This window comes from Alosa sapidissima, chromosome 12 (genome assembly GCF_018492685.1).
Source record: "Alosa sapidissima isolate fAloSap1 chromosome 12, fAloSap1.pri, whole genome shotgun sequence".
Taxonomy (NCBI): Eukaryota; Metazoa; Chordata; class Actinopteri; order Clupeiformes; family Clupeidae; genus Alosa; species Alosa sapidissima.
In genome coordinates, this window is record NC_055968.1 from 30,240,712 (window position 1) to 30,264,711 (window position 24,000).

Here is a 24,000-nt window from a genome sequence, read left to right on the forward strand (position 1 = left end):
ACTTACTTATGAACACACCTGGAACAGATGAGGAAAGAAGAACCGGAACACAGAATAGAAGCCGTCTGTCCCTGTGATGAAATATGGGCATTGCTGCTGTGAGGGAAGGCCTTGGAGACTCCATGAGACGTCCATGAGAGCTAATGGCTCCGACAGCAGCAAGGGTGGGGGTTTGAGTTGGCCTTTAACCAGCTGCTTGTATATGTTCAATGGAGAAGGATGGTAAGTGAATATGAGTGTCTTATAATGGCCCTTAAATGTCTTCCAGGACCAACGAGGGACGACATGAGGCCTTCAGGGAAAGAGGAATGTGTGCATTTCTGTGAATGTGTGTGTGTGTGTGTGTGTGTGTGTCAGAGAGGGATGCTTAAAGATGAATAAAGCTAGTCACGCAACCAAGGGAGCAGAAGTGATCTGTGATTACCTAAATTGCTCTGATGCTTGTGTGTGTGTGTGTGTGTGTGTGTGTGTGTGTGTGACTCTGTGATCAGTATCTGTTACACATGTGCTTGGCAGGTGTGGCATGCAGTCGGGGCCTACACAGATCCTATTTTGACCGCGCTGGTATTTCTTTTCTTTTTTTGGAGAGGCGTCTTTCTAAAACGCCTGACCTAAATAAGATTTTCTCTTTCCTTCCCTTGTTTCCTCTCTCTCTCTCTCTCTCTCTCTCTCTCTCTCTCTCTGGCCGTTAGCTTGGGAGTTAGCACAGAGGAATGCCCACTATGTGAACTGCAAACATGATCCCAGTGTTTTCTGACGGGAAACTGTGTCCTTAGCTAATCTCGTTCTTCATCTGACCCAAATCCAAGGCCACCTTCCATCCACTCCGACAAAGCCACTGATGCAGGCAAACAACGATAACCATCCAAAATGTGCCTTGGTTACTAGTACAGACTCAAAACTTCTAACCAATTACACAACTATTATATAACTGGTTAAACCAATATGGTTTTACAACTACATGTCGCAGAATACAAACACCATAATACTACTTCGGACTTGTAACCGGAGGGTTGCCGGTTCGAATCCCGACCAGTAGGAACGGCTGAAGTGCCCTTGAGCAAGGCACCTAACCCCTCACTGCTCCCCGAGCGCCGCTGTAGCAAGGCAGCTCACTGCTCCGGGTTAGTGTGTGCTTCACCTCACTGTGTGTTCACTGTGTGCTCTGTGTGTTCACTAATTCACAGATTGGGATAAATGCAGAGACCAAATTTCCCTCACGGGATCAAAAGCGTATATATACTTATACTTATATACTTGCACATTTCCAACTAGCTACCAAGCTCACAACCATTCGAACCCAAAAGATTGAGGGCAAGGCAGTAGCTGAAGGATGCTAGTGTCATAGGAGAGAGAAGGGACTGGTCTTCAGGGCCCCCCAGTGAGCGGGCACTCTGGGCTTCATGTGTGTGTGTGTATATGTGTGTGTGTGTGTGTGTATATGTGTGTGTGTGTGTGTGTCAGTAGGTGGGAGAAGGGACTGGTCTTCAGGGCCCCCCAGTGAGCGGGCACTCTGGGCTTCATGTGTGTGTATATGTGTGTGTGTGTGTGCGTATATGTGTGTGTGTGTGTGTGTGTGTGTGTGTGTGTGTGTGTCAGTAGGTGGGAGAAGGGACTGGTCTTCAGGGCCCCCCAGTGAGCGGGCACTCTGGGACTCTGTGGCCCACTGGGCCTCATGTTAAGGGAAAGATGGAACACTAAACACAGTAAATCCAAGTTCTCTGTGTGTGTGTGTGTGTGTGTGTGTGTGTGTGTGTGTGTGTGTGTGTCAGTAGGTGGGGTTACATTGACAGTTTTTTTGTCATTCTGTCATTAAAAGAACCGTACGTAAGAAATGTATTTCAATTAATCATAAAATGGCCTGATATGTCACTAGACATTAAGAAATCATGTTCATTTCAAATAATTATATCACTGACAACAGTAGTCCGGCCAGGATATTGTCATTTTAAAAGTGAAGTTGCAGCCCTCAACTGATGTTGATGTTGTCATGTTGTGTTTTGGCCTGATGCACCACCCTCCACCTATCTACTAATCACGAAGTCAGTAGTGTTTCCGGGTTGCCAGCTCTGCCAGACAGGGGGGAGGGGGAGGGGATACACCTCTCTACAGTAATTTGAAAGTGATTGCAGTACCAGTTTTGGCCACAATCTTACATTCGGTTCCTTTAAGTTAATCCAAATGAAAAATGTGTCTCATCTGTTTACATGGAGTTTGTTCTATTCCGATCAGGTGCTCTCAAGCGCTTTAGAATCTTTGATCAGAACAGCCGTTGCTGCTTTGCTTTTGCTTGAGAAGCTACAGCGGGCAACCCGACTGACCTTACACATGTCTGTTCAATTGGAATAAGAACAGAATGCAACACCCCTTTTATTCCGATTCAAATTCTAATTGGATTGGCAGTTTTATTCCGATTGAGCCATTATTCCAATTCTAATCGGAATAAAAATGTCCATGTAAACCCACCTAGTGTGTGTGTGTGTAGTGACGGACTGGCAGAGGCAAACAGCCTCCTTGATGTGTTCCCAGGACTCCAACACTGGACACATCGACGTCTGTTTCTATGCCAATGTTTTGGTCACCACCGCAATGCGTCCATCTTTTTCACAAATGATTGTGGTTTGTTTTGAGGCCAACTGTCCGAGTAGCCAAGCTTCAACCCCCACACTACCAAAGTGACCGCCCTTTCAGGATGTATCACTGCTCTTTCTCTGCATCTGTCACCCTTGGTGCCTGCATGGCTATAATAGCTTTTACATACACCGTGAGGTCACAGAACAACAGTGTTTTTATAAAATTACACCAGTATTAAGAATTATATTTGAATGGACACACCCTACATGTTATTTTTGCTCTGTTTGTAGGGGAAGACTTTTGTCTCTGCCTCCCACTCTGACGGTCAGGCCCACGCTAAGCTGCAGCCCATTCTGTTATACTGCCCAATAAAACCAGTTATATGAAGCTACAAAACTCCATGCTTTTAGACACACAAGACCTGCATCAGCTGTCAGTTAAAGCATGAAGTCCAATGGAAAAGCACACCCTTCCTCTCTCTCCCCATCACACACACACTCTCACACACTCTCACACACACACTCTCACACACACTCTCACACACACTCTCACACACACTCTCACACACACTCTCACACACACTCTCACATACACTCTCACATACACTCTCACACACACTCTCTCACACACACACTCTCACTCTCTCACACTCTCACACTCTCACACTCTCTCACTCTCTCACTCTCTCACTCTCTCACTCTCTCACTCTCTCACACACACACACACACACACACACACTCACACACTCACTCACACACTCACACACTCACTCACACACTCACTCACACACTCACTCACTCACTCACTCACTCACTCACTCACTCACACACTCACACACTCACACACACACACACACACACACACACACACACACACACACACACACACACTCAGTTCTGCAGGTAGTGTTGGCCTGTTTCCCCCTGTGTCTCTGGGATGGCCAGTAAAGCAGGGCGTGGAGCGGCAAGCCCCTTGTTAAAGAGCCTTCGCTGCTGGGGCCCCCGATCAGTCAGGGGTTTACACGGCAGCTTACGAGCGCAGGCCGAGAGAGAGAGACCGTGGGCCCGAGGCCAGCGTTGCCAGTCAAGCGCATGTCATCGGTCAACTGGAAAAGCTACGCATGATAAATGAAAGAAACTATAGACCCTTTCAACAATAAAAACAAAAACAATGCTTGAACGTTCTATTTTGTTCCCAATCTACTTCCTCTACATTAAGATAACATATGGAATGTTAAAACGGAAGCCTTGTGGGGCCAACTATGATGCTGATAATGGAACTCTCTTGAAAGGGTCTATACACATCACATTTCCACACATAGAAATTGATACTACTTATGAAAACAGTACATCTGGTCTCTGCCCGAGGTCATTTGGCATAGACTTTAATGAAGATAAAACAAAATGTAACTATAGATTAACATGCGCGTACATTTATATGGATACATTTTATAGTCTTAGGCTGAGACCTCTTGCTGCTTTAGTGATGTAAGTGCTATACCATCAGATGTATGACAGTGTGTGTGCACTGATGATGAAGTGTGTGTAGAATAGAGATATATTGATGTATGAGAGTGTGTGTGCACTGATGATGAAGTGTGTGTAGAATAGAGATATATTGATGTATGAGAGTGTGTGTGCACTGATGATGAAGTGTGTGTAGAATAGATATATAGATGTATGAGAGTGTGTGTGCACTGATAATGAAGTGTGTGTAGAATAGAGATATATTGATGTATGAGAGTGTGTGTGGACTGATGATGAAGTGTGTGTGTAGTATAGAGATATATTGATGTATAAGAGTGTGTGTGCTCTCCCTTACCCATAGCACTAGGAATGTATCTCCACTGAAATCATACTCAAATCCACAGGCTGCACGAGGAACACTTACGTCGTCATCAGAGCTGTGGGTAGAGCTTTGGACGGAGGCTGGACTCTGGAGCGTCATGGTAACCACGGGTGGGGCTGCAGCAGGTATGCGTGCGTCCGGAACCAGCGTTGGCATGGTAACCACTCGGGTCGGGACGGTCTGCGCTGTTTGGATGTGGAGCACCTGAGTGGGCTGGGGAAATATCATATGACGAGCTGAGAGAGAGAGAGACAGAGAGATGGAGAGAGAGAGAGAGAGATGGAGAGAGAGAGAGAGAGAGATGGAGATGGAGAGAGAGAGATGGAGAGAGATGGGGAGGGCAAAAATTAATATGAATTCATATTAAAAGGGGGGGGGGGGGGGGGTAAAAAATGTAATAAAAAAGAGAAAAATAATGAATTAAGTAATGAGTAAAACATGAAAAAGAGGAGATACAGTGAACAGAACCCTGGTATAACTTGCAGTGAACAGAACCCTGGTATAACTTGCAAAATGGCAAAAACTCCTTCAAGAGGAAACGACCACAGTAAAACAACCACAGCAGTGGGCATCTCGAAAATATACATTTCATGCCACACAAATACTAAGACTCAATACTTGGCTGAAGGGAGGGAGGCAGTGTGTGTGTGTGTGTGTGTGTGTGTGTGTGTGTGTGTGTGTGGTGTGTGTGTGTGTGTGTGTGTGTGGTGTGTGTGTGTGGTGTGTGTGTGTGTGTGTGTGCGTGTGTGTGTATGCGTGTGTGTGTGTGCGGGGTGGCAGTGATGGCTAAAGTATACACGCCTGATGTCAACCCATCCTAACACTTCCTCTGCCTGGCACCATCTTCCCACTTCACACACAAACGCACACACACGCGCACACGCGCGCACGCGCGCACACACACACACACACACACACACACACACACATAATAAAACAAACTCAAGTGGGTACTGTGTCAGAAACCAGGTCCCATCCTTTAAACAAAGAGGTGCCTCCTAGTCTTTGGTAGCTGCTTCTCACCACACACACACACACACACACACACACATGCACACACACACACACCCTTTAGTGTTAAATGGTGTGTCAGCATTAATGGGTTAGCTGGGGGGACAGGACCTCCCTAGACGCATGGCTGCATGGCTGACCCCTAACCCCTGACCCATGTGCAGCGGTACAGCTGTTAGTCCTCCGTCAGCCTGGGAGGAACTACTGAAACACAAACACACACACCCACTTACACTGAAACACACACACACACTCTCATCCACTAGCAGGGCCCTTACAGGCCAGCACGCTAGAGACAGGACCCAGGGAGAGAGGGAGAGAGGGAGAGAGGGAGGGAGAGGGGGGCACCAGAAGAATAACAGAATAACAGAGTGACAGAGCGCAAGACGGATGGAGGCAGGAGGACAGGGAAGACAAAAGAGGCACCAAAAGGGATGAAAGACAGACAGGCTGCAAGAAAAGAGAACAGCAGAAAGAATTAAGGACTAAAAGGCAAGGAGAGAAAGAAAGAAAGAAAGAAAGAAAGAAAGTGAAAGAAAATTAATGAAAGAAAAAAAGAGAGAAAGAAACCAGTACTGAAGAAAGACAAAACACACACACACACTCACTAACACATATCATCTTCAGCTCTCATCTCCATCACAAAGCTGGTATATCTGACCACATTAGTAGACTCATTGTGGAGGGCATGGTGGAGCAGTGGGAAGGGCACCACTTGAACAGCGACCCGCAACATTGTCGCAATATTGTTACAACGTTGCTATAACGTTGTCCTTTCGCACCTATATCTCGTTCGAAAGCGAGGACAATGTTATAACAACGTTACAACAATATTGCGACAATGTTGCAGGTCACTGTCGCTTTGGATAACAGAGTCTGCTAAACCCTCTGACTTTAGGGGCAGTCGTGGCCTACTGGTTAGGGCTTCGGGCTTGGAACCGCAGGGTTGCAGGTTCGATCCTCAACCAGTGGGAACGGCTGAAGTGCCCTTGAGCAAGGCACCTCACCCCTCACTGCTCCCCGAGCACCGCTGTAGCAAGGCAGCTCACTGCTCTGGGTTAGTGTGTGCTTCACCTCACTGTGTGTTCACTGTGTGCTCTGTGTGTTCACAAATTCATGGATGGGATAAATGCAGAGACCAAATCCCTTGTATACGCAAGTATACTTGGCCAAAAACGTGATTTACATTTAATACTGCCTTTTTCACCACTGATACCACAGAATGAGGACAACTGTGGCCCCTCTCTCAACAGAGTTTAAAAGAGAGCGGCCCCTAGCTCTTCTCTCCGAACCTGTGTGTGTGTGTGTGTGTGTGTGTGTGTGTGTGTGTGTGTGTGTGTGTGTGTGTGTGTGTGTGTGTGTGTTGTGTGTGTGTGCGCATATCTTCCTAAGCCTGCTCCTTATCAAACCTCCATCTGAGTGCGAGTGCTTAAATATCCCCCCTCTGTTGGAGGGAAGGTTCCAGGCCGGCCACCCAATCCCTCCGCTTTGATTTCCCCGCTTCTGAAGCGTTGTTGATGCTTGATCTGAATCAGGCCCAGACAGGACATACTGGCTCTTCTTATCGGCTAACATGAGCCCTGGACGGGCGCACTTGAAAGGCGTCTGGATGTTATTGTGGAGCTGGCCAGAGGAGGGGACCTAGGGAGGGGTCTTGCTCTGTGTGCTGGGGAGGCCCAGAGAGGTACGCCTGGCTGTTTGGACTGGCCACTGCTCAACTTGGGGTAGTGGACAACAGATTAGGACCCTGAGTGTGCGTGCGTGCGCGCACACACACACACACACACACACACACACACACACACACACACACACACACACACAATAAAATGCAACCACACACACAAATGCATACCGACACATGCGCACACACACACACACACACACACAAACGCATGCATATGAAAATGTATGCCCACAGCACTTAAGACAGCATGCCAAAGTTGACTACATCAAAGACACAACAATATTAGATGTGTGCAATGACAAACATGACATGTGCAAAACATTATCCACCCACACGAGCCCACACACACACACTTATGAGACAATCACTACAGAGAACATCTAATCTCACCATATACATGAGGGACTTTAACATAACCCCCTGGAAGAGACACACAATCTCATATTCCCACACTTGCCCCTGGAAGAGTACGTGGGAACCAGAACACCCCTACAACCTGATCAGCACACCCACTACAACCATCAGCTTAAGAATCAGTGAATCCATTGTCCCGTGCATCTGGGCTCCTAACACCACTCACATTTGGAGTGTTATACTTCAGCAACTATTTGCTTTGAATAATATGCCTGCTGTATGATGTAATTGTTGCATGATGGGTAAGCTTAGAGCTCCCTCCTGTGGTGGACACTATGGCTTACAGCTGTAGCTCAGGTATTCATGGCCCTAAATGGATAACACAAAACATTGGGTTGAACTTTCGATTTTGCAATAGCTTTTCCCTGTTTCAGGAAAACGTCGTTGAAGTTAACGATTTAAAGACTGGAAAGCACAAATATTTCTCCCACAAATATTTCTCACATACAATAAACCCATTTATGTCACTCAAAAGCCTAAGCTCTGGGATCCAGAATGGTCCTAATACTGAGCCCTAAATGGCCAACATAAAATATTGGGTTGAATTCTCCATTTTGCAATACTTTTTCCCTGTTTCAGGCAGACATCAAACCATTCACAATGTCAGATTGTAATACATCTCCTCACCTGCAGGGGGAGCTGGTTTGATGGCGACCCTGGCAGGCTTGACTACAGGCAGCACAGGCTGCAGGGACTGGATGGACTGCAACGGCTGCAGGATGATGGTTTTGGCCTGCAGGGGGGCAGCGGCGGCTGTGGGCAGGGGCATAGCTGTGATCACTGGCCTGGGCTGGATGGACACCTTAGGGCTCGGCTGAATGGGCCTCTTCACTGGCTTGGCTAAGGAGACACAAACAAACAAACACACACACACACACACACACACACACACACACACACACACACACACACACACACACACACACACACACACACACACACAAACACACACACACACACACACACACACAAACACACGGATAAAAATAAACATCCTTCTGAAAAATGTACTACAGAAAGTAGTAATTTGGTAGTGTGTTGTTAAGCCAGATAACTACAGTAGATATTACACAAGGTCACAAAGTAGACCAGGTCACTTTTGTCACTTGTTTTGTTAGTACACTGGGACTGGATACTGTGATTGGCAGTGAGGAGTACTGACCTCTGGGAGTCGGATTGGTCCTCTTAGGTGGTGGTCTTTCAGGGGGCAGCTCCGAGAAGCCACTGGAGTCTGAGCAGACAGAGAGTGGGGACGCCTGGGGCTGGGGAGAGAGCGCCTCGTCCTGCAGAGGGCAGCAGTGAGCAAACACACGTCAGACAGTGCCTTCACACTCCATACGCACACACACAAACCAGTGCCTTCACACTCCATGCGCACACACACAAACCAGTGCCTTCACACTCCATGCGCGCGCACACAAACCAGTGCCTTCACAGTCCATACGCACACACACAAACCAGTGCCTTCACAGTCCATACGCACACACACAAACCAGTGCCTTCACACTCCATACGCACACACACAAACCTCCATACGCACACACACAAACCAGTGCCTTCAAACTCCATACGCACACACACAAACCAGTGCCTTCACACTCCATACGCACACACACAAACCAGTGCCTTCACAGTCCATACGCACACACACAAACCAGTGCCTTCACAGTCCATACGCACACACACAAACCAGTGCCTTCACACTCCATACGCACACACACAAACCTCCATACGCACACACACAAACCAGTGCCTTCACACTCCATACGCACACACACAAACCAGTGCCTTCACACTCCATATGCACACACACAAACCAGTGCACGCACACTCTCAGTCCACATGCACACACACACAAACCAGTGTCTTCACACGCTCAGTCCACATGCACACACACACACACACACACACACACACACCTCCCCAATGTGTTGTTATGTGTTATTCTAGAACTCCCTCTGTCCAGAACATTCTCCCTCTCCCTAGACATTCCTCAAATTATGCATACTAACTCAGACACCAGCATACACACCAATGATTACACTCTCCCACCACCACACAGAAATGCACACTGCCATTTTTATACAACCAGCAAACAGTACACACATACTCATTTCCTGTTAAATTTGCCCTTTCCAAGAGTGCTAAGAGTGCTCGGCCAGTGTCCTTTAGATTAGAGGTCATCTTACCCATACATCACTCAGGCTTTCCACAGGGACCTAAGCCAGAGAGAAGGCCTTTGGTGGCCCTCAGCCTTAAGTGGAAAAAGCCATTAATGCAATACTAGTAGGATTATACATTTATTTAATTGTCGGAGAGTTACTACTGTGGCACAGCAATGCAATATTGCATGAGGGTAAAATACTAGGGGTGTGTGACAGGATGGGGAGGTGGCTGCAAAGTCAAGTGGTCAACTCAAACGTGGTCTTGACATAGAAAACCACAGCATTGTATATAGGTCCCGCGTCCCTCGTCTTTCTGCTCATCAAATGCAAATAATATGAGTTTCATAAAAACAAAACAAAATCAAAAATATCTAGGCATGTTTCTTTTTGTTCACTTTTCTGTTCAGTCATAACTTTGAAAAATCAATGTTGGCATTGGGCCTCATTCACCAACCATTCTTGTTCATTCCTTTGTGAATCCGCAGAAGAGTTTTAGTAGGATGCTCTTAAGAACAAATTTAAGAAAATTCTTAGAGAGATATTGGTGAATTGGTATTTTCCTGGTATGTTTCCAGGCAGTGTTGTATCAATGTGCCATGCTCACTTTGTGTTTCATCATGTAATGAGGAGATGAACACTTGGTTACATGAAAACCACAAAGTTAGTTAGTTGTCTTTCTTCTCGGCGAGTCCTCTGTAGTACTTATTGTTGCACGTGCCTATATAGGCGCACTCAGTCTGCAGGCGCTCTTGAAAGTTGTCCAGATAAGAATCTGGTCATGGTCACATTGAAAGCTGCTTGCCTGTGTGATGCCCTTGTGATGATTAGAGTGAGCACTAGACTCTGGTTTCACACAGCAGGTGTGTGTGTGTGTGTGTGTGTGTGTGTGTGTGTGTGTGTGTGTGTGTGTGTGTGTGTGTGCGTGTGTGTGTGCGTGTGTGTGTGTGAGAGAGAGAGAGAGATGACATTCTGCAGTGATTAGGTGAAAGTGAAGCTGCTCAATAAATTATGCTAATGCATCTACAGCTGTGACACACACTCACACACACACACACACACACACACACACACACACACACACAGACCTGCTATGTCACCCAACTGACAACATGTTGATGGGCTATTGAAATGTTCATTTGCAGATGGAACATCTTAATTAAGACGCCCAGGTGGGGAGGAGGTGCCACACACTTCACCTTCGATCGCACCTCATAGGAGCAGCTGGCATGGGTGGGGTGTTCTCACACACACACACACACACACGCACACACACACACACACACACGCATGCATATGAAAATGTATGCCCACAGCACTTAAGACAGCATGTCAAAGTTGACCACATCAAAGACACAACAATATTAGATGTGTGCAATGACAAACTTTAACATAACCCCCCGGAACAGACACACAATCTCATATTCCCACACTTGCCCCTGGAAGAGTATGTGGGAACCAGAACACCCCTACAACCTGATCAGTACACCCACTACAACCATCAGCTTAAGAATCAGCTTAACAATCACACAGAGATATGTATAGGGGGCATGAAACCCCAATACACACACACTCCACAGAAATCCATACATAATGTGCAACTCTTGCTGTAACATCGCAAATGTGTTCGCACTTGCTTTCACCCAGTGACTGTCACTCACTCAAATACACATGCAAACACGCACGCACACACACACAATCCCAAAAGACATATTTGCTTCATACTATGTAGATCTAGAGGCACCAATATCCTGAATCTTTTCAAAGGCAAGTGCTCACAGGAACAACCCCCCCCCCCCCCCCCCCCCACACACACACACACACACACACACACACACACACACACACATACAGAAGAGCTGCATATCTTACCGAGAGGGAGTTGGGAGAGTGGGCCTCCAAGGACGTTGGGGAGGGCACTGAGCTGATGGTGTGCGCTGGAGAGAGCGAAGCCACAGTCATGTCCCCATCTGCAGGGGCACAGCCACACACACACATTAGCATCCATTCACATCCCTCCACAAAAACACACACACGCCTCAGTCTCTCGTAACGCCTCAGAACATTGCTGGATTCATTTCATACACCACCATTAGCGTGGGGGCTCAAGAACATGCCCCCAAAGTGTAGCGCTGTAACTGCCTGGCTGCTTTAGCTGCTGGCTGCAGCAACTCAAACTAGGTAAAACCGACTGTTTTCGGGTTTTTTGTTCCGAGAGTACTCAGTGTCCTCGAGAAATGGAGATCTATGAGAATAATCGCCGGACTTCTCTTTTAATAGATTGTTCAAATAAAAAAAGTCCATCAAAAAAGCATACTCATAAACTGCACAATAGTTACACACAGGTGAGTAATTTAGACAGAGTTAGTACTACTACAGGACACGATTCATTAGCCACTTAAATATGGACATACTGTACATTTCAATTCTACCCATCACCAATCAGGTAATCAAGATAACTCCTCATTTCTTTGTGGGCACACCATCATGTTACCGTGGGAGGAACACACACACACACACAGCAGCTCCCTGAGAGCCAGAACATCTGCCTAGTCAAACATCCCATCATGTACAACACCAGCTGCCACGGCAGTCCCATTGAGAACAGCCATACTGACACATGCTAGTGTGTTTGATGCTGGAAAAGAGACACACACACACCTCCAGTGGGTCTTCATACTCAAGAAGAAGTCTTGGTAGGGACACTAATATCCCAATTGTTTTCTTTAGTAATGTATGGTCATTATCAAGTTAGATTAGCTTTATAGAATAGAATAGAATAGAATAGAATTATTTATTGTCAGAATACAACAAAATTGGGTGGCATTCCTCTTGGTGCTTTATAATACATTTATAAAAGGGGAAAAAAGAACTATAAACTAGATTTATCTTAATTAGGTGTACAGGTTTGAGACTGACACCTTTTCCAAAAAGTCCTGAGCAGTTATATGCAAATGCCTCTGAATAACTCCGAGGCAGCTAAACTGGTTCTGAAAACTGTAGCATCAGATCACTATGAGGAAGTATACAGTCTTTACAGTAACTGTGTGATAGATCGCTGATACCCTGCATCAACAGGAACTAAAAGAGAAGATAATGACACTAAAAGACAGAAGGTTTTAGACAAAGTATTTGTCATATTTATTCTTCTGGTTTCCTCGGTTTTTCTGAAGTGCTTAGTTTTAGAATTTCATATTTAAACAATGGTAAATCATGCCTGCCTTGCAACACTAAACTGCCTTCTCTGATCTTTGAGGGCAGATTCACTGGGGCTAAATTAAGGACGACTGACTGACCCCACGTCAGTGGTTATTCTGGGTCTGGGTCTCAAGTTTACCTGTGCAGGTGCTGCTGGTGTCTGGGCTCCAGGGAGGCAGGTCCATGTCGAAGTCCAGATCAGGGACCTCGCCAGCCTGGCCGTAGGAACAAAGACAGGCCATTACATACGGCACACAGTGGAACACGAACACGAACACACATACACACAAACACACACACACATATACACAAAGACAGGCCATTACATATGGCACACAGTGGAACACGAACACGAACACAAATACACATACATATACGCACACACACACACACATACGCACACACACACACAAAAACAGACACACACACACACATATGCGCACGCACGTACACACACACACACATACGCACACACACACAAAAACAGACACACACACACACACACACACACGCACACACACACACACACACACACACACACACACACACACAAACACAAACACAAACACACACACATATGTACACAAAGACAGGCCATTACATACGGCACACAGTGGAACACGAACACGAACACACACACACACACACACACAAAGACAGGCCATTTCATATGGCACACAGTGGAACACGGCACAATGGCGAATCGGCGTCTGCGTCTTAAGTTTGTAATGTTTTGCCTGGTGCGTGAACTCCAAAAGTTGAGTATTACAGTAGAAAAAGCAGAGGCGCACTCAAGGGCTTGATACTAATACAATTTGTATTGAGAGCCGAGGTTTTTACGATGAGTCTAAGGACAAAAAAACTAGGAAACAAACGTTTCGGGCTTAGCCCATTATCAACACAAACACACACACAAACACACACACACACACACACACACACAGACAAAGTTGTAAAAAAATACACAAAAAAACATGAATAAAACACTGCAAATATGCATATGCCATGCAAACCCATATGTTGGCTGTGACTGAGGAAACAATCATCAATCCAACCTCCTCCAAAACACCTCCTCAAGTTCTATATTTTGGGTAGACCTACTCACAAAACCCATACAGTAGCTTACAGTCGGATGCAAACAAAAAAATAATGACAATTGTTAATAAGTCTAATTCTTCAATTCTTTTCTATGAGCCCTATAGCCTATGTGGAGTGGGTAGACTGTATGATATGCTGCTGTGTTGAGTGTAGGGAGGCATAGAGCAGTGTAACCAGCAGCAGCAGACTCACATACGCATCCCCCTCGAGAGCTCTCAGGAGCTCATCTGCATCCCCAAGGCCCTCCAGCTCATCAAACAGGCTGATGTCTGTAGACAGAGACAGAGGCAATGGTTACATCTCCACTGGGAACAGATTACAGGTTAAGTGAAGCGTGAACCATGAACATGCTCTGTACAAAACGCAGCTCAGAACAATTAACTGTCTATACTGGATAGATAGAAAGACCTAAATAAAATGTTCAAATTATAAATATTCTATCAGGCTATGATGATTTGACACTGTAGTTATATTCAGGTTGCTAACTAAATGTATTCAATATAATATGGGCACACAGCATCGCTACACCATGGGCATGACGACACAGCCTCAAGTTATTTCCATTTATTACACGGCTCTTCATAGTGCTGCAGAATGCTCCATTCACTTGAATGGGCCTTCCCAACGTTCGGCGGTCTGCTAATTCTGAATAACAGACCGTTGCTAAGTATAACAGACCGCTGTCAAGGAAAATGGGCTTTGTGCTTCTAAGTCGATTCTTTCATATCACTACGCAAGGATTGGAACTTCATTCAAAAGTGAAAGCAGACGGTTGATCAGCTGTGTTCTAAAGAATGTTTGATTCAAGTTCACCGTGTGTTGTTGCGAACTATTTGTTTCTCAGCAAAAGCCATGATGAAACGGTAACAAATAGGCTATAGCCTAGGCTATGTAGGCTAAAGAGTCATATCGTGGGGAGTTTATTGTGTCGTTTTGGTAAGTAGCCGTGTAATAAGCGGGATAATGTATAGAACGCCGGTCATTGTCGGGAGATAGGTCCCTTCAGGGCGGAACAAGACCCCTCCGCTGCGCGTCGGGGTTCGGTTCGCCCTGTCGGGACCTATCTCCCGACAATGACCGGCGTTCTATACATTATCCCTTACTTATCAAAACTGTAACGGCCCCTGGCCAGGAAGCAACTTGGACTAAGCAGGGTGAATCATGCACATGCGTGCTGTACTGTACACTTATGTAACGGGGGCGGGCCTAATATTATTACAGGACTAAAATTGCAGGTCTCAATCAATCCAGCGTCTACAGCATCAAGTCAGCTCCAATTACTAACTACACCATGCAACGCCTGTCATGTACAGCACCACTTTCATTATTATTAGGCTATTAGCTAGGCTAGGCACTAGCTATCGCTAGCTATTTGTTACATTTAGATAACAGATACAACATAATAACGGTGACATGTTACATTTACTAGGCTACAAATGCAATTTAGCCACCCCCATTCAACAGTGGATGAGGTAAATAAACTTGGTTTCGTAATAAGAAGCTAAAGTTAGCCTTAACGTTAACTAACTTACCCCATTCCCCATCCTGGTCAATGCAAATGTTCCCCGTAACAACGTTACTCATTGTTGTATCCTGATGATCTAGGTGATCTTCGAAGTCTAACGTTAAACCTGACGTCATTCTTCCAATAATACATTAGTAAAGATTTGATTGAAGCAAATAACGCCTTCTATCTAAAACTCAAAGCAGAACATCTGTGACATCTGGTCCAAAACAACCTGTCTAATGCAACTTCCTGTAATTTGCGTCGTAGTCATAGTACGTACACGTCTGTTTTACTGTGAACTACGGGTGCTGTAGAGGAGTAAACATAACCGTGCACGTCCGATATGTAGATGGATAGTGTTAGCAAAGAGTATGGTGTTAGGCTACTGTTAAACAAGTGAAAGTGTAAACTGTAGGCTAAGCCGAAGTCGCTCTGAATAATACCACAACATGATCAAAAGCTTGCTGATACTTGGTTTATTCTTCTTTTTTATTTAGTGTCATCGATAATTTACTTATTATTATGGTCGCCGCGCAGCGAACAGGCTAGGCTTAGTCAGAGTTGTTTTTCTTTCGGATTTTTTTTTTCTCACAGTAATGTTGTGTCAATGATTCACGGGACACTGAAAGACATACACAAAACTTGTTGGGCATAGCCCCACAAGGATGACACGGAACCATTGTTTTCAGTTTTCAAACACCCTCTGAATGCATGCCAAGTTTCGTGGAATTCCGTTCATGGGGGACTATACAATAAATTAATATGTGTACATTTAGTGACTGCATGCATGCACTCATGAACACACGCAAACACACACATAAAGGCACGCACACATAAACACACAAGTATGCACACACAAACAAACACACACAGACACGCACACCCCATTACCCCCACACACCCACTCACAAGCGAACACACAGACACATAAAACACACACATGCAGGCAAGCAGACACACACACACACACAAGCGAAAAGACACACACAGAGAAGCATGCATATACACAAAAGCAAACGCACACACTCGTATAAAGTGCAGTTTTTAATCTGTCAACCAAAGATACCTGCGATTACAATGCTACAACGCCTTTCGTTTTTCATTTTTGCCTTTTCATTTTAAACTAGATGGAGCTACACCTCAAATGAGTAGATATTGGATGTGTTGACATGGCCCCTGGAGACCAACATACCAAAATAATTTGATCATCCTAAGCCCTACGGTTCTCGAGATATTCACACAAACTGTGTCCGGCCACCTACAGGCCGATTGGTGTACAGTCACCAATATGTACACATATATTAATTTATTGTATGGCCCCCCATGAATGGAATTCCACAAAACTTGGCATGCATTCAGAGGGTGTTATAATGATCCTACACTTCAAATTACGTGCAGTTTTAAACATGTCAGCCAGAGATACCTGCGATTACAATGCCTCGTTTTTACTTTTTAATTTTTAACTAGGTGGCGCTATACCTCAAATGAGTGGATATTGGATGGGTTGACAAGGCCCCTTGAGAGCAACATATGAAAAACGTTGGTCATCTTAGGCCCTACGGTTCTTGAGATATTCATAGAACACTGTGTCCTGCCCACCACTCTTTCGGGGGGCCTGCGCGACAGATCAAAATAAAAAACAATGGTTCCGTGTCATCCTTGTGGGGCTACATGTACCAAGTTTCGTGCAGCCTGGTCTTTCAGTGTCCCGGGAATGGTTGACACAAAATTACTAAAGAAAAAATAAATGAATAAATAAAAATACAGAAGAAAAAAAACTCTGACTAACCCCATATTTGATACTAAACTATGAACTAGTTCCTCATTTTCCATATCATTGTCACATACCAGTGTAATCAGTGACACACCAGTAATTTTATGGTGTAGTCTTTTGGTACGTCAGATTTCAAGTTTATTGTCATGTAGACCTACTCATAAAAGGATTCATCAGTAATTAAATTTCTTATGCTCAAGAGCCAGATCAACTTTAAAGAATAAATTAAATAGTAGTAATTAAAAGGTATGCTAATTGCTAATAAAACAAGATTAAACAGGACAAGAAGTATGGGTGAGTATCAAGAAAAAAGACATTAAGAGAAGATAAAAGACTAAAACTAAAGAGGCAAGTGCAAAAAAAAAAAACACTGAGGAGGTGTGAGGTTGATGACATTAGGTTTGAGGAAGAGTATGGCAGTTCAGCATCTTGATGCCTTGTGTATAGAAACTGTCTCCGTATCTGCTGGTACAGGTCTAAATGCTCTTGTACCTTCTACCAGATGGTATAGGAGGGTGAAGAGACTGTGGCTGGGATGACAGGGGTCTGAAAGGATCCGCTTGGCCTTTCGCTAGCTATAAAGGTCCTGGATAGTTGCTAACTCAGTCCTTGTAATGCCCTGCACTGACCAGACCACCTTTTGCAGAGCTTTGCATGGGCGATGCTATTACCATACCGTGCAGATTTGGATACCTAGCTCATATATTCTTACTGCACACCCCTCAGGTTAAGTTTGTCCCATTTGATTGCCTTACAGCCAATCTTGGTGCTGTGCAAGCTACATGATACAAAAAGACTGGTTGAGATAAACTGTGGGAAAAGGTCAGCATTGTGAAAGACTGGAAGGAAGGTCAAGGGTTCCCTGGCTCCAGAACCAATTGAGTTGGTTGGTTGCAATACCACCAAAATGTCAGAAGATGGCAGTAGAATCCTATGATGCTGCTCCACTGCACTCATGACAAGGACTTCACAAGTGTTGCAAATGCCCAGTGTCTGACCAGTGGAATTCTGTATAGGTTTGCTGGTCAGCTGTAACACACTCAAGCAGCAGTGTGATCAATTTAATCTCACTAGCAAGATTAGTAGAGTATTTTGCAGATCATTTTTATCCTGTCTTCTCCGAGCAAGTTTTCTCATGCTCATTTCCTCTCTTAGTCTCTCTCTCTCTCTCTGTCTCTCTGATAAAATCTAAATGTTGACACACTAACATTTAGGTGTGACTAAGCCGAACAGTTGAGAAACCTTAGATCTGATGGTATTTAAAGACACCTCACCTGTCAACATACAGCTTTTTTCTTGGTAAATGTGGGATCACTGAGTTGTAACTTGTGACACACAACTTAACTGTGATATGATCTATGGTATTAACCATACACTTTAAGATTGCAGAAATAAACAAGTTTTCTAGATGAAGCTACTGAAATGACATCAATCTTCGACCCTGGCGGTGTGTAAAAGTCAAATACAGAGCAGGGTGGCACAAATATATGTTTTGTGGAACAATTGAGATTGTACCGACAAGGGCATTACATAAAAAGTCAGACATACAAACCTAGATACCTTTGACAGTCGGACCTTCATAATGTCACTGTCAGATAGGTCGTGCAACCCACCCTATCGGCGCCCGGCCTGTGAAATAGAAGTCAGATGCTCTTTCGAGGGACATTCTGGTCCTGGTTATACGATGGTGTCAGGTCACTGGAGTAGGGCACCCATCCCTGAGGAGATCAGGAGCCCTGGGGAACAGGTGCTCGCTAGCCCTAATCTCTCTGGTCCTCCGGGGACAGCAACAGCTTAACCTGAGGTGGTCTCCTCAATCTCTGACGGATTTGACACCCCCACTCCTGCCCTGGCCAGATCTCTGTCCTTGGCACAAATTAAAATAACAAACACACACACACACACACACACACACACACACACACAGACACGTACACACACACACACACACACACACACACACCTTGCGGGTGTGTGCGAGCCCTGTGAGCATGTGTGAGGAGGATGCGTGGCCCGTGGCGCCCTTCACGTGTTTCTCATTAACACAGAGTTGCAAGCGCTGCCATGGCCACTTCAGCAGCATCTTGCTGGATGCCGCGTGGCTGCAGCTGCGCTCGCATGAAAATCAGGGGCAGTGCCACTCCTGTGACAAATATCTGGAATTCTGTGATGAGCTGTGTTGTGCTGTCCTGTGTTGTGTTGTGCTGCGCTGCGTTGTGCTGTGCTGTGCTGTGCTGTGCTGTGCTGTGCTGTGCTGTGTTGAGTTGAGTTGTGTTTTGTTGTGCTTCATTGGGCTGTGCAATGTCATGCCGTGCTGTGCTGTGCTGTGCTGTGCTGTGTTGTGCTGTGCTGTGCTGTGCTGTGGTGGGCTGTGCTGTGCTGTGCTGTGCTGTGGTGGGCTGTGCTGTGCTGTGCTGTGCTGTGATGTGTTGTCCTATGCTGTGCTGAATGAGTGTTGACATGAGCAAACGGATGTTCACATAGCCCAAAGGCCTCTTAGCAGGCTATGTGTAAAGTTAGCCTTGGGATAAAAATAGTTCAGTGGAACACTTTGGTGAATATAGAAACTGTACTATGGTATGGCCCTCACTGACAATTAGAAAATGAAACTATAGTGCTCAGCACTCAATACTTCTGCTTCCTGACGGGGGGTTGATCTGGGAGAACGTGTCAAAGCCTGTCGATTGGCATCTTGTGTGGAAGTGTTGGGACATGTTTGATCTGTCATGGAGAAGGGGTTCGTCTTCATGGCCACTGCAAACACACCTGCTGGGAGCTTTGTTCAGGGACACCCCGAACCAGGGATCTGATTTCAGGAAAGGACTTCTCTTTCTCTCCCTTTCTCCCTCTCTCCTTCTCTCTTCCTCTTTTCCTCTGTGTGTGTGTGTGTCTAGTGTGAGAAATGTGTCCCTTGGTATCTTTTCATCTTGCAACCAAACTAAAAATGCTTTCAGAATATTTCGAAAAATGCCTGTGTAAAAATAAGAATTCCTAATCAATATCACCAAAACCATCATCAAATATGATTTCTGTCTGGTCACCTCTCATCTGTCTAGTCAGCTGGGAACATGGTTCAGGTGGATGACTATGGCAAATAGTTGGCAAACAACCTCAGGTCATAAACTTTGTGTTTGGTGACCATGAGGAATGTGAATACCAAACTATGCATGATGCTATAGCATTTTCAAATGAAATGTCTTTGCATCAACCCTTTTTACCTCTCAATAATGGCACTTCTGAGCTCGTTGTCTTATGTCCCCAATGTGCCCCAGGCAACCATTCGCAATGATAGTTATTTAGGGCTGATACAACAAAATCAAAATGAGGGCAGTCATGACTATTTATATTGTACCAGGGGTGTCAAACATAAGGCCCGGGGGCCAGATCAAGCCCGCCAGCAGGTTTCATACGGCCCCCCAGATGTTCTGGGTATGGTGGGGAAATTAGAAAAAAAAAGATAGTCTTCAACAATGTGTAACAAGCAATATCTCTATGATATATTGATTAAACCACTACAAACCATCCTCAGGAAGGAAGAGGCTGAAAGAACTGATATGGAAGTAGGTTATTTAAGAGAGATAGCGTTATATATGATAGATGATAGTACATGATTTGTACTTGTTTGCTTATAAGTGGGTATGGTAAAGGAGTATATCAAACAACACTCACACCCATGCAGAAAAAGTATAATGACCATGACAATGACGGCCCTCACAAGGTCTCATTCCAACAAATCTGGCCCACTACATAATATGAGTTTGACACCCCTGTACTATTACACATACTGAATGCCAGATGTCATTATGTATTATGAATGCTTTATAGACGTTTATAAATGCTTTCTCAATGCTTTTATGGATACTGAGTTCAAGTGTTACCACAATGTCAATAAGATTGTTGTTTTTGTGCAATCCAAAGCATGGCACGCTCTGCCAAGACACCACGTTAGTCACGATGGTCATGGGGCTGAGCCAAGGGGGCTGAACTGGGCAGGGGGGAAGTGAGACTGAGGAGTTGATGGAGCAGAAAGAGGTTAAGGTGGCATCCCTGAGCTCAGCCTGGTCAAGTCCATCAAAGTAATTGAGTCTAAAGTCTTGCCCAGACCCCAAAACGCAGACATACAGAGGGATTAACAGGTTAATGTAATGTTGGGGCAGGGCTTTGGACAGGATGCGCACATTCTATCTCTCTTTTCTCTCTCTCTCTGTCTCTGTCTCTCTCTCTCTCACACACACACACACACATACACACAATCACACACACAGACACACACACACACACAGGCTGGAACATCTGTGTGAAATGGATTACTGTGGGCTTTGTTCAATCCAAAGTTGCCATAGAAACTGTTGTGTCTAAATCAGATCTCTCTTAGTGTTTTTTTAAAGGATGAATTATGGAGTTATATTCATTCTGTTTAGAACATGAATGACAGCATTAACTTTGTCCAGTTATTTGTTTATGATCAGTGGGTGCAATTTACTGTAATGTTTCCAATGCCCCCTCCCCCCTCTCTTTCCCCTGTAGCATTCTAACACTTTTATCCCATACAGTATTTATGCTCCATCATACCCAAGTAGGTTGATGCAATGACTGGATGACCGATGGCCCAGTTATTGTGCCCATGTGCACACAGAAAGTTATCCTGAGGACTGGGAGAGTCACTGTTGTAATGTCATATTTGTAACCGTCCAGTTCTTCTGATGAATTGCTCTGGTAGCTTTCGTTGGTTGAAGTGCATGAAGGCAACATATTTCACTGCCCACGGATTCTCAAAATAATCAGCAACATGACGAAATCCAAATGCCAGGCTTCTTTACATTTCCCTATTTCCTTGTGACTCATAGTTGAAATGGATGACTTTTTGTCTCGCTTGTATGCTAAAGAAAAAAGGCAATGAGGTTCCTAAAATACTAAAGGACGTCTCTGAATTAGTGGTTCTAATCTGTGATCTATCCTTGGTGAGTTCAGATGAAATTGTCGGCTATCCCCAACACTCCTCTCCACATGACTCAATGGCTAAGCTGAATAAACTGCTGTAAAATTGACCCCAATTAAGAAACCCCATTATATGTTATTTTGAGAGATAATAACATCACTGTGCAATCCTGCCCAGCAACAACCCGGCTAGCTGCCTGGCTCATTCACTTTTGTTCTCAAAGGTCAGCCTTGTTAAGAGTAATATCATTCTCTTGAAAGACCAAAAGCGATGTGGACCAATAAATGGACTCGTGTAGACAGGAATGCTGGGGATACCGGACAACTTGTATGTAACTTTTAAATGTGGCTTCTGAGGGGCCGGGGGGGGGGGGGGGGGGGGTAACCACCATCTCCCTACTGTGGGGGTTCCCTCAGAAGAAGGGAGAGAGGAGTCTCACTGAATGTGTGCGAGGGTGAGTGGACAGGGTTGAATGAGGAGTGTCCTGCCTGCGTGCCACACCAGGGTGAATCTCTCAATCTCGGCTACTGTGTAACTCTCCCACTATCTCTCTATCCATCAGCCAGCAAGCCGAAAAAAAGAAGAGGAACAATAGACCGAAGTGGTGAAAGACAAGAGCCCCAGAAAGGGTGAGAGAGCAAGAGAGAGGGAGGGAGAGAGAGAGTCTACCCACAGTCACCACTTCATCTTTTGTGTTTGTGTGTGTGTGTGTGTGTGTGTGTGTGTGTGTGTGTGTGTGCGTGTGTGAGTGTGCCTGAGTGAGTTCATGCATACAGTTTGATGGATGATCTGTAAGATTGATGATGCTCAACATCGTTGTCTCATCCCAATACCCAAAGAGAGCGGGATCACTTATCATCTCGGTCTCTGTGTGTGTGCTTGTAGGAGGGAGGGATCTCTTTTTAAAGCATGACGAAGACTGAGTATGGGGATTCCGAGCAGATGGAGAAAGCAGCTTCACACACACACACACACACACACACAGAGAGAGCTGGTGCGTATATGTTACTGGTGTTAGGGAGAAAGACATGAGAGCAAGTAAAGCTTAAGAGATGGAGAGAAAGAAAGAAAACAGAATTGCATTGCGATAAACTGACTCGTAGAAATATGTGGGAGTGAAGATGTGTGACTTCTTGTGTGACTGTGTGTGTGTATTGTGTGTGGTGTCTATTTTGCTTGGTTCTGCAAGCAGGTGGCCCAGGTTTGTTGGGTTGGGGGAGGGAGACAGCTATGAGAGCTTCGGTGTTTGTGTATTAGTGCATGTGTGTGTGTGTGTGTATATGTGTGTGTGTGTGTGTGTGCATTGGTTGTGAATACAAAGGGATTACTACATGAGGTTAGTTGTGTGTGTGTGTGTGTGTGTGTGCTAAAAGGAGGGGCTTGAAAGGAATTAAAGTGATGATGGATGTTGAGTGGGAGTGGAAGAAAAAATAGCCTTTTTTTCTATGAGATACTGGTCTTACCTGAACATAAAATCTTCACAACGCCATATACTGTGTTTAAATCTAATTGTGAAAATGACACTGGGCTTTAAAAAACAATTTATTAGACTGGTCAACTATCTTTAATCCCTCTTTTATTTATGTGTAATGTTCGATTATAGTCTCAGTGAGAAACCGTAATGAAACGTAAAGGATTTAAAAAACTTTGTAATGTATTTTACCCCCCCCCCCCCCCCACATCCCATCCCATTGCCCCCGCACCTGATTTCATATCCATAAAGAAAGAAAATGACGTGAGAAAAACAGCACAATAGCCCTGCTCATGTGCCGCCATTAGAGAACTCAC

The 24,000-nt window shown here is 45.0% G+C and overlaps 1 protein-coding gene across 1 annotated transcript in view; it reads right to left on the bottom strand.

Annotated features, from left to right (window-relative positions):
- atf6 (activating transcription factor 6) overlaps nucleotides 1-15,765 on the bottom strand; it is a 70,648-nt gene extending 54,883 nt beyond the window's left edge. The window contains exons 1-7 of the mRNA XM_042056110.1: nucleotides 15,525-15,765; nucleotides 14,185-14,261; nucleotides 13,034-13,109; nucleotides 11,569-11,666; nucleotides 8,697-8,817; nucleotides 8,162-8,374; nucleotides 4,465-4,658 (exon numbers count right to left, since the gene is read on the bottom strand). Coding sequence (XP_041912044.1) covers nucleotides 4,465-4,658; nucleotides 8,162-8,374; nucleotides 8,697-8,817; nucleotides 11,569-11,666; nucleotides 13,034-13,109; nucleotides 14,185-14,261; nucleotides 15,525-15,633 — 888 coding nt within the window. The 5' untranslated portion in view covers nucleotides 15,634-15,765. The remainder of the gene's footprint in view (nucleotides 1-4,464; nucleotides 4,659-8,161; nucleotides 8,375-8,696; nucleotides 8,818-11,568; nucleotides 11,667-13,033; nucleotides 13,110-14,184; nucleotides 14,262-15,524) is intronic.
- Nucleotides 15,766-24,000: the final 8,235 nt, after the last annotated feature.